The sequence below is a fragment of the Gopherus evgoodei genome, chromosome 12 (genome assembly GCF_007399415.2).
Source record: "Gopherus evgoodei ecotype Sinaloan lineage chromosome 12, rGopEvg1_v1.p, whole genome shotgun sequence".
Taxonomy (NCBI): Eukaryota; Metazoa; Chordata; order Testudines; family Testudinidae; genus Gopherus; species Gopherus evgoodei.
In genome coordinates, this window is record NC_044333.1 from 35,931,149 (window position 1) to 35,942,756 (window position 11,608).

Here is an 11,608-nt window from a genome sequence, read left to right on the forward strand (position 1 = left end):
AAGGTGAACCTGCCAAAGATTGTTTTTAAGAGGGATTTGTTTCTTTATGGTAGATAAAGAGGCCCCACAGGGATTTTCCCTCCTCCTATTTGTTTTTACCTTTAGAAATATCTGCCATTTCATTCCTGGTTTTGCAGGCGGCCATTTCTCACTGAAGTTAATGAGAGCTACAGGTGCGTGGTGCTGCTAGAAATCAGGTTGCTTTTATTTTAGGCACCTAAATGTGGATGTAGGATCTTAAATGTAAGTGCCCAGGTTTGAAAATGTTGGCCTGGTTCTTTGTAGCGGTTAAAATAAAAAGTTGGACTGTTCTCCTCTGCACCTTTGTTTATTCAGTGAAGACAAATTCCACTGTTGCTAATGCTGAAAGGAATGTCTCTGAGTCTGTGGGCTGTGTATCAGGCAGGGATCTTTATCAAAGCTATGTGAGAGCTTTTACAAAACACAGGAGCACTGGGAGATGTATACATAACGAATCATGCAACCGTCTTGCTTGGTTCATGGTGAGACTTGCGCTTGAAAGGGAAATGTGTGTCCCATTCATGTTCAGAAACCCTGAGGAGATGAGAGAGAGAGATTGTCTCCTTGCTGTTGTGAGATAAAGGTAGTTTAGCCTCCAGCAGTCTCATTTGTGAGGCAATTAGCTGGGGAGAGATTTCCTGAAGAAGGAAGCCTGCATAACGAGGCCGATTTTTATCACCAGTGGAAACTGCAGCATGTTGTCGAACCCCTGAGGAGGGACACATCTTTGTTTTCAGGCTAGTCACACTAAATGGAGACTTGATGGGTGACTTACAGCTTGTCTGCACTTGGGTTGCTACAGTGACACAACTTCAGTGTAGACGCTGCGTATGCAAATGGGGCAGGTTCTCCTGTTGGCGTAGGTAATCCACCTCCCCGAGAGGCAGTAGCTAGTTTTCTCTTTCCCTAGTGCTGTCTACAGTGGGGTCTGGTCAGCTTAACTAAATTGCTCAGGGGTGTGGATTTTTCATACCCCTGAGTGATCTAGCTGGGTCAACCTCATTTTTAGTGTAGACTAGGACTTAGTTCATAGGCCTATTTCATTATTAATAGTTTGATGCAGCTGGTGCCGGACAGGCGCTCCCCCCTCACCCCCCCCCCCCCCAAGATCCCAGTTCTGCAGGGAGGGAAGCATTTCAGAGATACTAGGATCCATCCCAAGAAAATGGGGCTGAGGCAGAAGCAGAGAACCTGCTATGTGGTATCTTTTGCTGTGCGATTCCTGAGGTGCTAGGGCCCTACCTTTTGGGAGAAAACTCCTCCATCCTCCTAGTAATTCCCATCTTCAGAGCACTTTTCAGACAACTCATTAAGATAAAGACTCCTTGGCAAGATAGAAGATAGGAACCCAATAGGCTGATAGGGGAAGGGGTATGTAAAAAACAGAATGGCCAAACAATGAGCAGGCAGAAGAACAACAAGTTCTGGAAGAAAGGAATGCCTTGGAAAGAACACCATTAAGGATTTGTCCCAGTGGAGAGTGTTACAAATAGCCTTGGACAGTGCATTCAGGACAGTTTAATGAGCCAATTTTAGATTTACAGATTTCCCATTGCATACTAGAGCAAATTCAGGGCATATCTTCCAAACAAAGTGTTCCTGTGCTGTCTTGCCCATATATAGAAGCAAAACCAAACTGGCAATTAAAACTGTAAAAGCTGCCAAGAGATAGGCAATCCAAAATGATAAATATATAGGAAATGGGGGGGAACCTGCCTTTTAAGGCCTTGGAGAGTGAGTGAGCATGATCTATAGTACACAGATGCTGCTGGGATATTGCTTTGCAGGTTCTGCAGTGGAAGTTTGATTTTTTAAAGATCAAAAAGTTTGTGGATTTTGGATTTTCACCTGTTCCGATCCTTGTTACTAGAGTTGATTTTTGTTGTTCTAACTAGCAGTGTATAACTTTCAGAAGGTTCACGTCCAAGTTCATATTGAGCCTTAGAGTTCTCTGCTACCTCTCTATTTCCTGAATGTTTTTGTAGCTTAATCATCAGTTGCTGGTAGGTTCTGTTCCTGCGGCAAACAAAACAAAATAAAAAACAGAAGCATGCACTACAGAGATTGCAGGCCCATTTTCATGATTGCCTGCTACACTTGGTGTAGTCATAGGAGCGGTGGGTTCTCGGCACCTCTGAAAACCAGATCATGATGAAAGAAGCTCATCTTAGTTTTTGGAAAGATGGGACCTAACACGTCTCAAGTTAAATGATCATTTATTTCTTTAGGCCAAATTCACCAAGGATCTCTGCTGTTTCCCACCAGCAAACAATTGCAGAACCTCTGCTACCTTGCAGACAATGCAAAGTGGCCACACCCTCTCATGTGGACAAAGGCAGGGTTGAGGAGGACAAGATGTGCCATTGCAGCACCAAAAGAGGGCGCACTGACTAATGTAGACAGGGCCTGGCTGGCTGATAAATCCATTGATTCAATCATTCTCCTCTTGGCAGAGTTCCTGTTGTGACCAATGGGCTGTTAGACCAACCCGTTGACACAGGTGCACAGAGAGAAGTAGTGGTAATGCTGCTTAGCCTCCATAGGGCAGTCATTACACCTCCCTGTGCCAGCTATGCTGAATTCTCACCATTTGCAATTAGTGGCAGGGACCATGCGACATCTGCAAGAGCTCATCTAGGTTTATTTGGTCCTGCCTCAGACAGAAGGCTGGGCTGGATGACTTCTCGAGGTCCCTTCTAGCTCTACATCTCTATGATTCTGTGATCTGTAGAGTCCTTTCTCATTGCTCAGGCTGGAAGACAAACAACCTTCCCATACGTCTCTCCTTCACATAAGTCTTTCTTCGTTCTTCCTCATTTTCCTAGTCATCAGAAAAAGGTCTTGGAGCCTCAGCTAAATCCATTTATTTTATGATCTTTCAGAGTTCCAGTATCTGCAAGACAGCCGTGCACGCTGGAGTCATTAAAGATGAGACTGGCGGTTATGTGGATGTAATGCCTGTGGACAAGAAGAAAAACTACATTGGCTCTTTGAAGAATGGCGTCCAATCTGAGAGGTAGGGTCACTTTCCTTTTTTGTGATCAATTTGTGAAAATGTGGATGATAGGAATTGAATATACAAGCTAAGTGATTCTAACATGTCACTGTAAGCTCAGAGAAGGAAACGACCAAAATAATGTGTCATCCCTTCTTTGCCTTTTGCAACTGAATGCATTACTCTTGGACTCTGTATATTAAGGATGTAATACTGTTAAGCTTGTCCTTCGTTTACAAATGAGTTTAAACTAGTCAAAATGTGAATACACTGTTAATAAATTTCACTGGGTATACAGCCCTTTAAAATTTACTCTGGTTTTTAGCAAAGTCATTATTAATTAATGTTAGGGGAGCAGTTTCACATGAGTTTTATCCTAAAACATTTTGGCAAATTAACACCACTGAAAAGATAAACACATGGTCTGCATCTTTCATCAGACAGTCAGCTTTGTGGCTTTCACTTGGGAATTCCACTGCTGAGTACTGGGAAGTCTAATATATTTAATAGCATAACATGAGAATGGCCATGCTGGGTCAGACCCATGGGTCTTTCAGTCCAATATCCTCTCTTCTGACAGTGGCCTGAATCTGTTGATTAGAAGTGATTTCTCTGTTCTTGTAGAAAGCATTCTAAATCAATCAACATGCCAGCATCCTCTCTTGAGAGGATAAAACAGTGCTTCTGAATAGTGGGTTGTCACATGAAGGTACAATTCCTGATTCTTTTTTGGGGGGTTGGGGATGGTCCAACTTGGCACTATATTGTGTGTGTGTGTGTGTGTGTGTGTGTGTGTGTGTGTGTGTGTGTGTGTGTGTGTGTGTGTGAGAAGAGAGCATGCATGCGCATGCTACAGACTTTCATGCCTTCAAATCTACTACAGAGTAGTTGAGATGCATGGAATAAAGCTGGCATCATCTTAAAACAAGGCTGGTGAGCTATCCAGGGCTCAGTTTGGGTACACTTATCATTCTGCATCACATTTTTTGCAGTTACACTGTGCAAACATTTTGTTTGTTTCAATTTGCACATGGACACGCCCCCTCAAGATGTTCGCTCAGCCACTTGTCAATGGTGAATACATTAAATCCTTAACACACAAAAGAAGAACTCAATTCAAAAAGGTGGAGATTTTCAGATCTTGCTTTTTTGCAGACCTACATTGTCCACCCTCCTACTCTGATGGAGCAAGCGACTGCAGGCTTTAATGCCCCGTTATGTGCCTGACTGGTCTATTGAATGTACAATTGGTGCAGTTGTATGTGAAACGCACTTGAATTTAGGCACACATTTTGCATGTGCAGCACTCTGAAAATGCAACCCAACAGACTTAATAATCTCACTTAAATTCAGAGTCTGAAAACGGTCACAGTTTGGCTCAAGGGGAGAGGAGAATGAGACTCAGCTAAGTTGCCTCTGGTTAGCAGATAGCGTTTGGGAACTGTACTGATGGGAAATCTGTAGGGTTGCTATCTCTTGTATGTGTGAGGTGCAAAGTGCATTTACCAGGAAAAAACCCTCTTTTTTAAAAAAATTGGAATTGGCAGTGGACTGGAAACTGCCACTGTTATGTTTTTCCTAACAGTTCCTTGGAACACACAGTGTAATTAACATACAAGAAAGAAGTTATTGGGTTAATTCCACCAGTCCAGCAAGACAAGTATCTCTTGCTCAGCCCTGTCAGCAGGAATGAGTAGGAGGAAATACAGTGTCCAGATTTCTCTCTCTCTCCCCCCCAGCCCACCTTCCCGCAGGGGTGCTGGACTGAGAAATATTTCCCAAGACAGTTTACATCAGGAATTAGTGAAAAGAGAGGCCTCTAGAGCTCAGACTGTCTCCAGAGACCCAGCTGCTTTTATTTTTCCCAGTGGGTACTCCACCTCCGCTCCTGCCCTGAGGCTCCACCCCTTCCCCCAAGGCCCCACCTGGCTCTGTCTCTTCCTGTCCCTGTTCCGCCCCCCCAAGACCCTGCTCTCGCCCTGCCCCCACTCCACCCCATCCCCTGAGGCCCGCCTTCCTGCCACTTACTGCTCTCTGCTCTCCCCCAAGCACTTCCTGCCAGCCACCAAACAGCTGATCGGTTGCCCCAATGAACAGCTGATTGGCACTGCCGCCAAACAGCCATGGCTTGTGGGTGCCAAGCACCCCCTATTTTTTTTCCCGTGGGTGCTTCAGCCCTTGAACACCCATGGAGTCCGTGCTTATAGATGCCCCTCAACTTTTATGCTTTTGCTTTTGGTGTGGTACTCATGGCCTCCTTGTCACTGGCACTGACTCCCTTGTTGTAGTGACGGCTCACTGTTCTCCTGTATAGAATCACGTGGGAGGTGGTCGGGTAGGTAACAGCTTTTCAGTGCACTCTTAAGTTTCACCGGCTATACATTAGTGCCTTTCCGTGAAAAAAAACAAAAAAAAACAACAAGCATCAGGGCTCAGTGTGGTAATGGAAACTCCTGAACTGGGAGTAATGGAAGCTCAGGTGCTTCAGAAATTCAGAATGCAGATGTGCAAATAAAGATGCATTTGAATCAAATGAATAATTGAAACAACTGATTTCCTTACTGCCATGACTATGTGGGGAGCTGGTGCATCTCCCTAAGGTTCATAGTGATTGTTCTTTTTCAGCTTGAAGAGTCCCAGTGAAGGGATGGCTTTCCGAATTTTTTCCGTGAAGCAGTAAATTCCCTGGCAAGTTTCTTCTGGAGAACAATCCACTGATCTTGAGGGACAGCAACATTCATTTCATGGCATCTGCTCTGAACACATTCTCCTTGCCAATTTCTTTCAGGGAAAAACGGTTCTGACTCAACTGTCCACGTCACATCTGCACCAGCTCAGTATTTTTTATTTTTTTTTATTTTATTTTTTTTACAAATTCTAGGGCATTCAGACTGTTGTAACTTCAAATTCCAAAAGAGGTGTGCTGAACAGCTCGAGTGTGGATTAATTTACAAGTATCGGAACCCCCGGCTGGTCCACAGATAGTGTTTTAGGTCTTGAAGTACCTACCCCAATGGAAGTACCAACACATGTTGGCAAGATGGAATATGTAGTGCGGATGGTGGGCCCTTTAAAAAAATAGTTTTAAAGCTGCTCCTTTTGTGGGGTGAGGCATACAACTTCTTTGGAACTGTTTGTATGACAGGGTTGGCTTTTCTGTTTAAGAGCAAAACCTTTGTTTTCCTTATCAGATCACATGTGCGTAGGAAACGTTGAGTGAGGTCTGTGGCATATTGCATTAGGGCAAGTGATGTCATGATGTAACATGCTGTCAGAGGTCTCGTGGCTTGCCTGAAGGACTCCTGGAGATGAGGTTGTCTGGAAAATGTGGTGAAAGTAAGAAAAGTGGTGAAGATCCCCGCCGCTGAGAAACAAGAATCCCAGCCAACCACACATACGGTGTTGATGTTTGCTGGCCAAACATTATCAGATAGTTAGGAATTTGAGTTACCTATGAGAAGTTGTGGAATTAGAGCTCCTGTCCTGGCACATCTCTGTATTATGCTACACACCTTTTTTTTTTTTTTTAATTTACAGTTAAATGCAATTTATTGTTCTATACAGCAGTGCTGGTTTTGTCTGTAGTAGTTAAGCAGTGATAAAAAGTTACTTATTTTTTTTTAGAAATGGGTGCATCTATATAAAGTGTGTTCACTTTATCTTTCTGATGTTTTTTGTACAGTTCTGAGGCTTTAAATATACGGAATGGGGCTGGATTGTTTGCTTGCATACAATCAATACCATATAGTGATCTTAGCTTCTAACATGATTGCTGTGTCTGTGAGCATCTGGAATCCAAAGTGTTGGGTTTTAAAAACTTGTATGTCTTCTAATGAATTTATATTTAATAATTTGAGTCATTCTGCTATGACCAGCTGTTTAAATACATTGCATAGAATGGTTTAGAGGGAATTAAAACTAGCCACAAAATCAGCCTAGTATGAACTCTCAACTTTTAGAGAGTTATTAGAATTGGTCTAAGCATCTTAACTTAATAACTTACATTAACCCTGAGAAGGCAACATAACCTTTAACTCTTTGGTTGATGTAAAAGGGTAGGTATCCCTTCACTCAGTAACTCAGTTGTAGTATGTGACATATGAGGAATATTTCACTTACTGTTACAATTATTTAACCACTCTATCTGGCAGATGTTTCATGCCTTTCCATAGCCTTCCAAGGTCCAAGCTATGTTTACATTGAACTAGAGGGATAGGAAAACCAGCTATAAACCTATTCCAAAACGTGGACCAATAGCATTATATGGATAAGTACTTATTTAATTTTTAAACTCCATGAAATTAGCAAGGAAATTACATGTCAGTCCCTTTGTTTCATAACTGAGGTTTCCTTTCTTTGCAAAATCTGAGTTTAAAAAGAGACCTTTCATAACTGAGCAGGTTTGCACGTTTTTGAGAAGTTACACACGGCAAACCTACTTTTGGAATGGCTCTGGTAAACACCTATTCTTTTATTTATTTAATGTTGTCTTTTAAGATATGTTGTTTGCTTTGTAGTAAGGAAAACCAGTTACATTTTCAAGGTAAATTTCTGTGACAAATAGCTGGAATGTGTCTTTAAAAAGTACCTGTTCGGAAGTGACTAAAATCTTGGCCATGAGATAAGTCAGATTCCTTGTTTTGCCTATTATGAATAGTAAGATTGGAAACAGGCTACTCTAATCCCACCAAATTTCGTAGTATGATTCTGTGGCCTTCAAAGGCCAAATAGGAGTTACACCTTCAATAGCTGAGGCTAGAAATGGAAAATGTAATAAGGATCAATCAAATGTCCACTGAAGTCAGTGGCAGCCTTTCCATTGAATTCATGGGTGTTGGATTGGGCTCACGTTTAGTTCTATTGTACATCCCAGTCAAAGTAGGATCAATCTTTCCGTCATTGCCCTGGCCGTGAGAATCAGTCATCTTGTAGAAGGATGGACAGAAATCTGGCCTGGAATAGCAGGAAAATCTGAGAATCACCAAGAAGTATATATACAAATTCAATTGACTTTCTTACAAAAGAGGAAAATGCAAAACATAAAAAGTGAAGTTGTGAATATAAAATAAATTATATCATCCATTCTATAGCTTGAATTATCTTCAGCCAAACAATCTGGATTTTCAGAAACCGGTATTAGTGTACGTCTGTGTCTCTGGTTAGTGTTATACATGCTGTACAACAGAGAAATCAGGACTTCAGTGAACAATCATTCTTTGAAGTTCTGGGTGCTATTAGTTAAATAATATCTGAACCATATTTAGGAAGGGTCACATCCTGCATGGCATTATTAAGGCATATCTTTAGTTGTGTTCAATTGTATATACCAGCTGCCCATATTTAGGTGGAACAGGCTCTGTTTTAGCCAATTATATACTGATTTTACATCTGTCTTACCAAAGCATTTCTCAGTCTAATATGTTCCAATAGAGCTTTCAGAGGCAGTGTCTCCTTGTCTTTATGTTATCAAATGCCCTGATTTAGGCATCTATTCAGCAAGGTACTTAAGAACGTGCCACACTTTAAGCATGTGAGTAGCTTCACTGATGTCAAGGGGGTCAGATTTTTAAAGGTATTTAGGTGTCTAACTACACTGAGATCAACAGGCATTAGGGATCCAGTAGCTAAGCACCTCACTGAATTGAAGCCTCAGAGGTTTTCATTGCTGGCAAATAAGTTTAATTTCAACCCCAGTAAAATCAACGAGAAACATCATGTCACACAATTGTCACTGAAAAGAATCTGGTTCCACATGCTGGATGTCCAGAGAGCATAAGAAGTTTCTTTGGTCAGAGTTACTGAATTGCTGTTCTAAATAAGGGCACTTTCCTGAATCAGGGCCCCACGAGTAGTCCCACTGGAGTTAATGTGCATTGGAAGCAATCTAGGGCAGAGTACCCAAAGTCAATGGTACCATTTGAGACAGATTTTTGTTACCAATCTGTCTGAGGCTGTAGGATTGTTAGGGGAGGAGATGAAGGAGCACACCCAGGGTCTAAGTTTTAAAACTTTATTAATAGAATAACAGCAGTGAGTGTTGGGGGCTCCCCACGTTACTCAGAGGAAGGAAAAACACGTTAGTGCCTGTGCCCTAATCCATTTTCATACTCACATTTACACAACCCACAGCTGGTCAATCCTGAGTGTAACGTAAGAAGAAGAGGGGAAAGAGTGGACGAGAATTCTGTCCTGTGCACAGGTCGCTCAGGGTCCACTGTTGATTTTTGATTTGCTTTAGCTCTTAGGAGGGTTTTAAGTCCTCGGGTTTTTGGGGGGTGTTTTGTTTAGGGACCTTTATCCCCATTGCTTTTTGTATCACTTCAGACTGGCTTTCTGTGGCCTCCTCAGCTTTCCCAAAACACACTGGCTTCAGGGACGTGGGCTTCTGTTTTCCTCCTTGCTGGCCTTTATCGTTTCACCAGTTTTGCAATCCCCTATCTAGCTGACCCCCCCTTTTCCCACAGTTGGCTGGGGTTGGGTAAGAAGCAGATATGGTTGCAGGTTTTTTGGCTACATAGTCTGTTCGAGCAATATGACCTTGGACTGGAGCCCGCATCTTATTTTCAGGCTGAGCTGAGGTGTTGAGTTAACCCATTTTCTTCTCCCTGCCGCCCCTTTCGGCCTCTCACAACCTGCAAAGGAATCTTCCACTCCACAGGCAAACCTTTAACCCTTCCCAAAATGGCTTGCGATGCTCGCAACAGCGTTAGTAACATACAATGCTGATTTGCCTCCCCGGGGGGTTCTCCCTGAGGGAGGCAGCCACTGGGTTGTGACACATTAACATGGTAAGGTGCTACTGTACTGAGTATAAGTTCGTGTATCCGAATTTGGCCCCATTTTGATTTTTTTCACTATGCGGTGTGTGGATATGGGAGAACAGCAAAGAGGGGAAAAAACCCACTAAAACATAAGAGGAGTCACTTGGGTTTTTATTTTAGTATCACACCAAGATTTTACGGCAATTGAAGTTGGGAATTAGATCATTTGAAACCCCTCCCTAACAACTGCATTTCTGTTGCTCTTACCTGGCTTTGAAGCAGCGATTGATTTGAATAGCTATTGACTATAGGCTGCCTCAGCCTGCAGTTTATGTATTTGCCTTTTTTCTATGAAAAACGGGTTTTTGTTTTTACTGCTTCCTGTGTACAAAAGTTTTAGTGTAAATGGGTTTTACCTTCACATGATCTTTATGGGGCCGCATTTTTGTTTATAAAATTATCATTTTTCTAAATGCAGAACTGTAAAATATCTTTGTTTTCTGAATTGTGAAATAAAACCCATGCAAAAAACAGATGACAACCCCTTGTATTTAATGTTTAATTTTTCAGTGGCTTAATTTGGGAGGCTGAGCTGAGCTACCGATTTTATTTATTTATTTATAATACATTAGCACCTGGCCTCCCCAACTGAGATCCCAAGGTGCTTGGTGCTGTGCAAATGTGCCAACGGCCATCTTGGCCGACATACCGTGGATTGAATCAGGGACTTCCAAAGCTGAAAACGTAAATCTCTACAGCTTTAACTAAGGGACCGGGCTCTGTAGCTGGGGTTGTAATGGACTCACATCTTCTGTAGACTGGGCACAGAGGGGAATCTATTATTTTGGGGAAGTTCTATGGCCTATGTCATACAGGAGGTCAAACTAGATCACAGTGGTCCATTCTGGCCTTGGAATCTATGGATCTACAATAGACACTGAACAATAGGTTATATATAGGTCTGGGCTACCTTACAAAATTAGGCTGACTTATGTCTACACTCAAATTTGTCTCCATCTGACATAAGTGCCCCATTAGAGCGACAGAGTAAAACCACCTTTCCTAATAGTGTGGAGCCATCGTCGAGCTACCTAAGTCGACACAATGTGAGCGTAGACACTGCACAACCTGTGCAGACCCTAACGGTCCTCCATCAGCTCAGGTCCCATAGGGTCCTAGTCCCTGTGACAGCGATTGCTCTGGCCATGATTGTAAACTGCGCTACTCATGAGTCACGGAGACTGGAAGCCACACAATTCCTTTAAAATCTCCCAAGTGTTTTGGACAGGGTCGGCTTTAGGCCTATTCCATCAATTCCCCCGAATCGGGCCCTGCGCCTAAGAGGGCCCTGAGCCCAGTGAGAATCCCTTCCTTGTCTAGAGGTGCCTTTTTAATTTTTACTCACCTGGCGGCGCTCTGGGTCTTTGGTGGCACTTCAGTGGCGCGTTCTTCACTCAATCTGGGTCTTCGGCAGCGGGTCCTTCAGTGCCACTGAGGACCTGGAGCGAGTGAAGGACCTGTCGCCGAAGACTCGGAGCACAGTCCAGTGAGTACAGCCCCACATGTTATTTTACATGTGTGGTTTTTTTTTAAAAGAACAGGAGTACTTGTGACACCTTAGAGACTAACAAATTTATTTCAGCATAAGCTTTCGTGGGCTGAAATATGCTGAAGTATGCTGAAATAAATTTGTTAGTCTCTAAGGTGCCACAAGTACTCCTGTTCTTTTTGCGGACACAGACTAACATGGCTGCTACTCTGAAACATTTTTTTTTAGTCATCCCTGCCAGGGGCCAGTTGAAACTGTTCGAATTTGGCCCCGCACTTCCTA

At 42.8% G+C, this 11,608-nt stretch overlaps 1 protein-coding gene across 6 annotated transcripts in view; it reads left to right on the forward strand.

The window, feature by feature from the left end:
- The window catches only part of CRISPLD2 (cysteine rich secretory protein LCCL domain containing 2), a 53,229-nt gene extending 42,919 nt beyond the window's left edge, over positions 1-10,310 (forward strand). For all 6 annotated transcript variants that reach the window (XM_030581764.1, XM_030581762.1, XM_030581763.1 and 3 more), the window contains 2 exons: positions 2,904-3,037; positions 5,642-10,310. In XM_030581764.1, the coding sequence (XP_030437624.1) occupies positions 2,904-3,037; positions 5,642-5,696 (189 nt within the window). In that variant the 3' untranslated portion in view covers positions 5,697-10,310. The remainder of the gene's footprint in view (positions 1-2,903; positions 3,038-5,641) is intronic.
- The last annotated feature ends 1,298 nt before the right edge of the window (positions 10,311-11,608 follow it).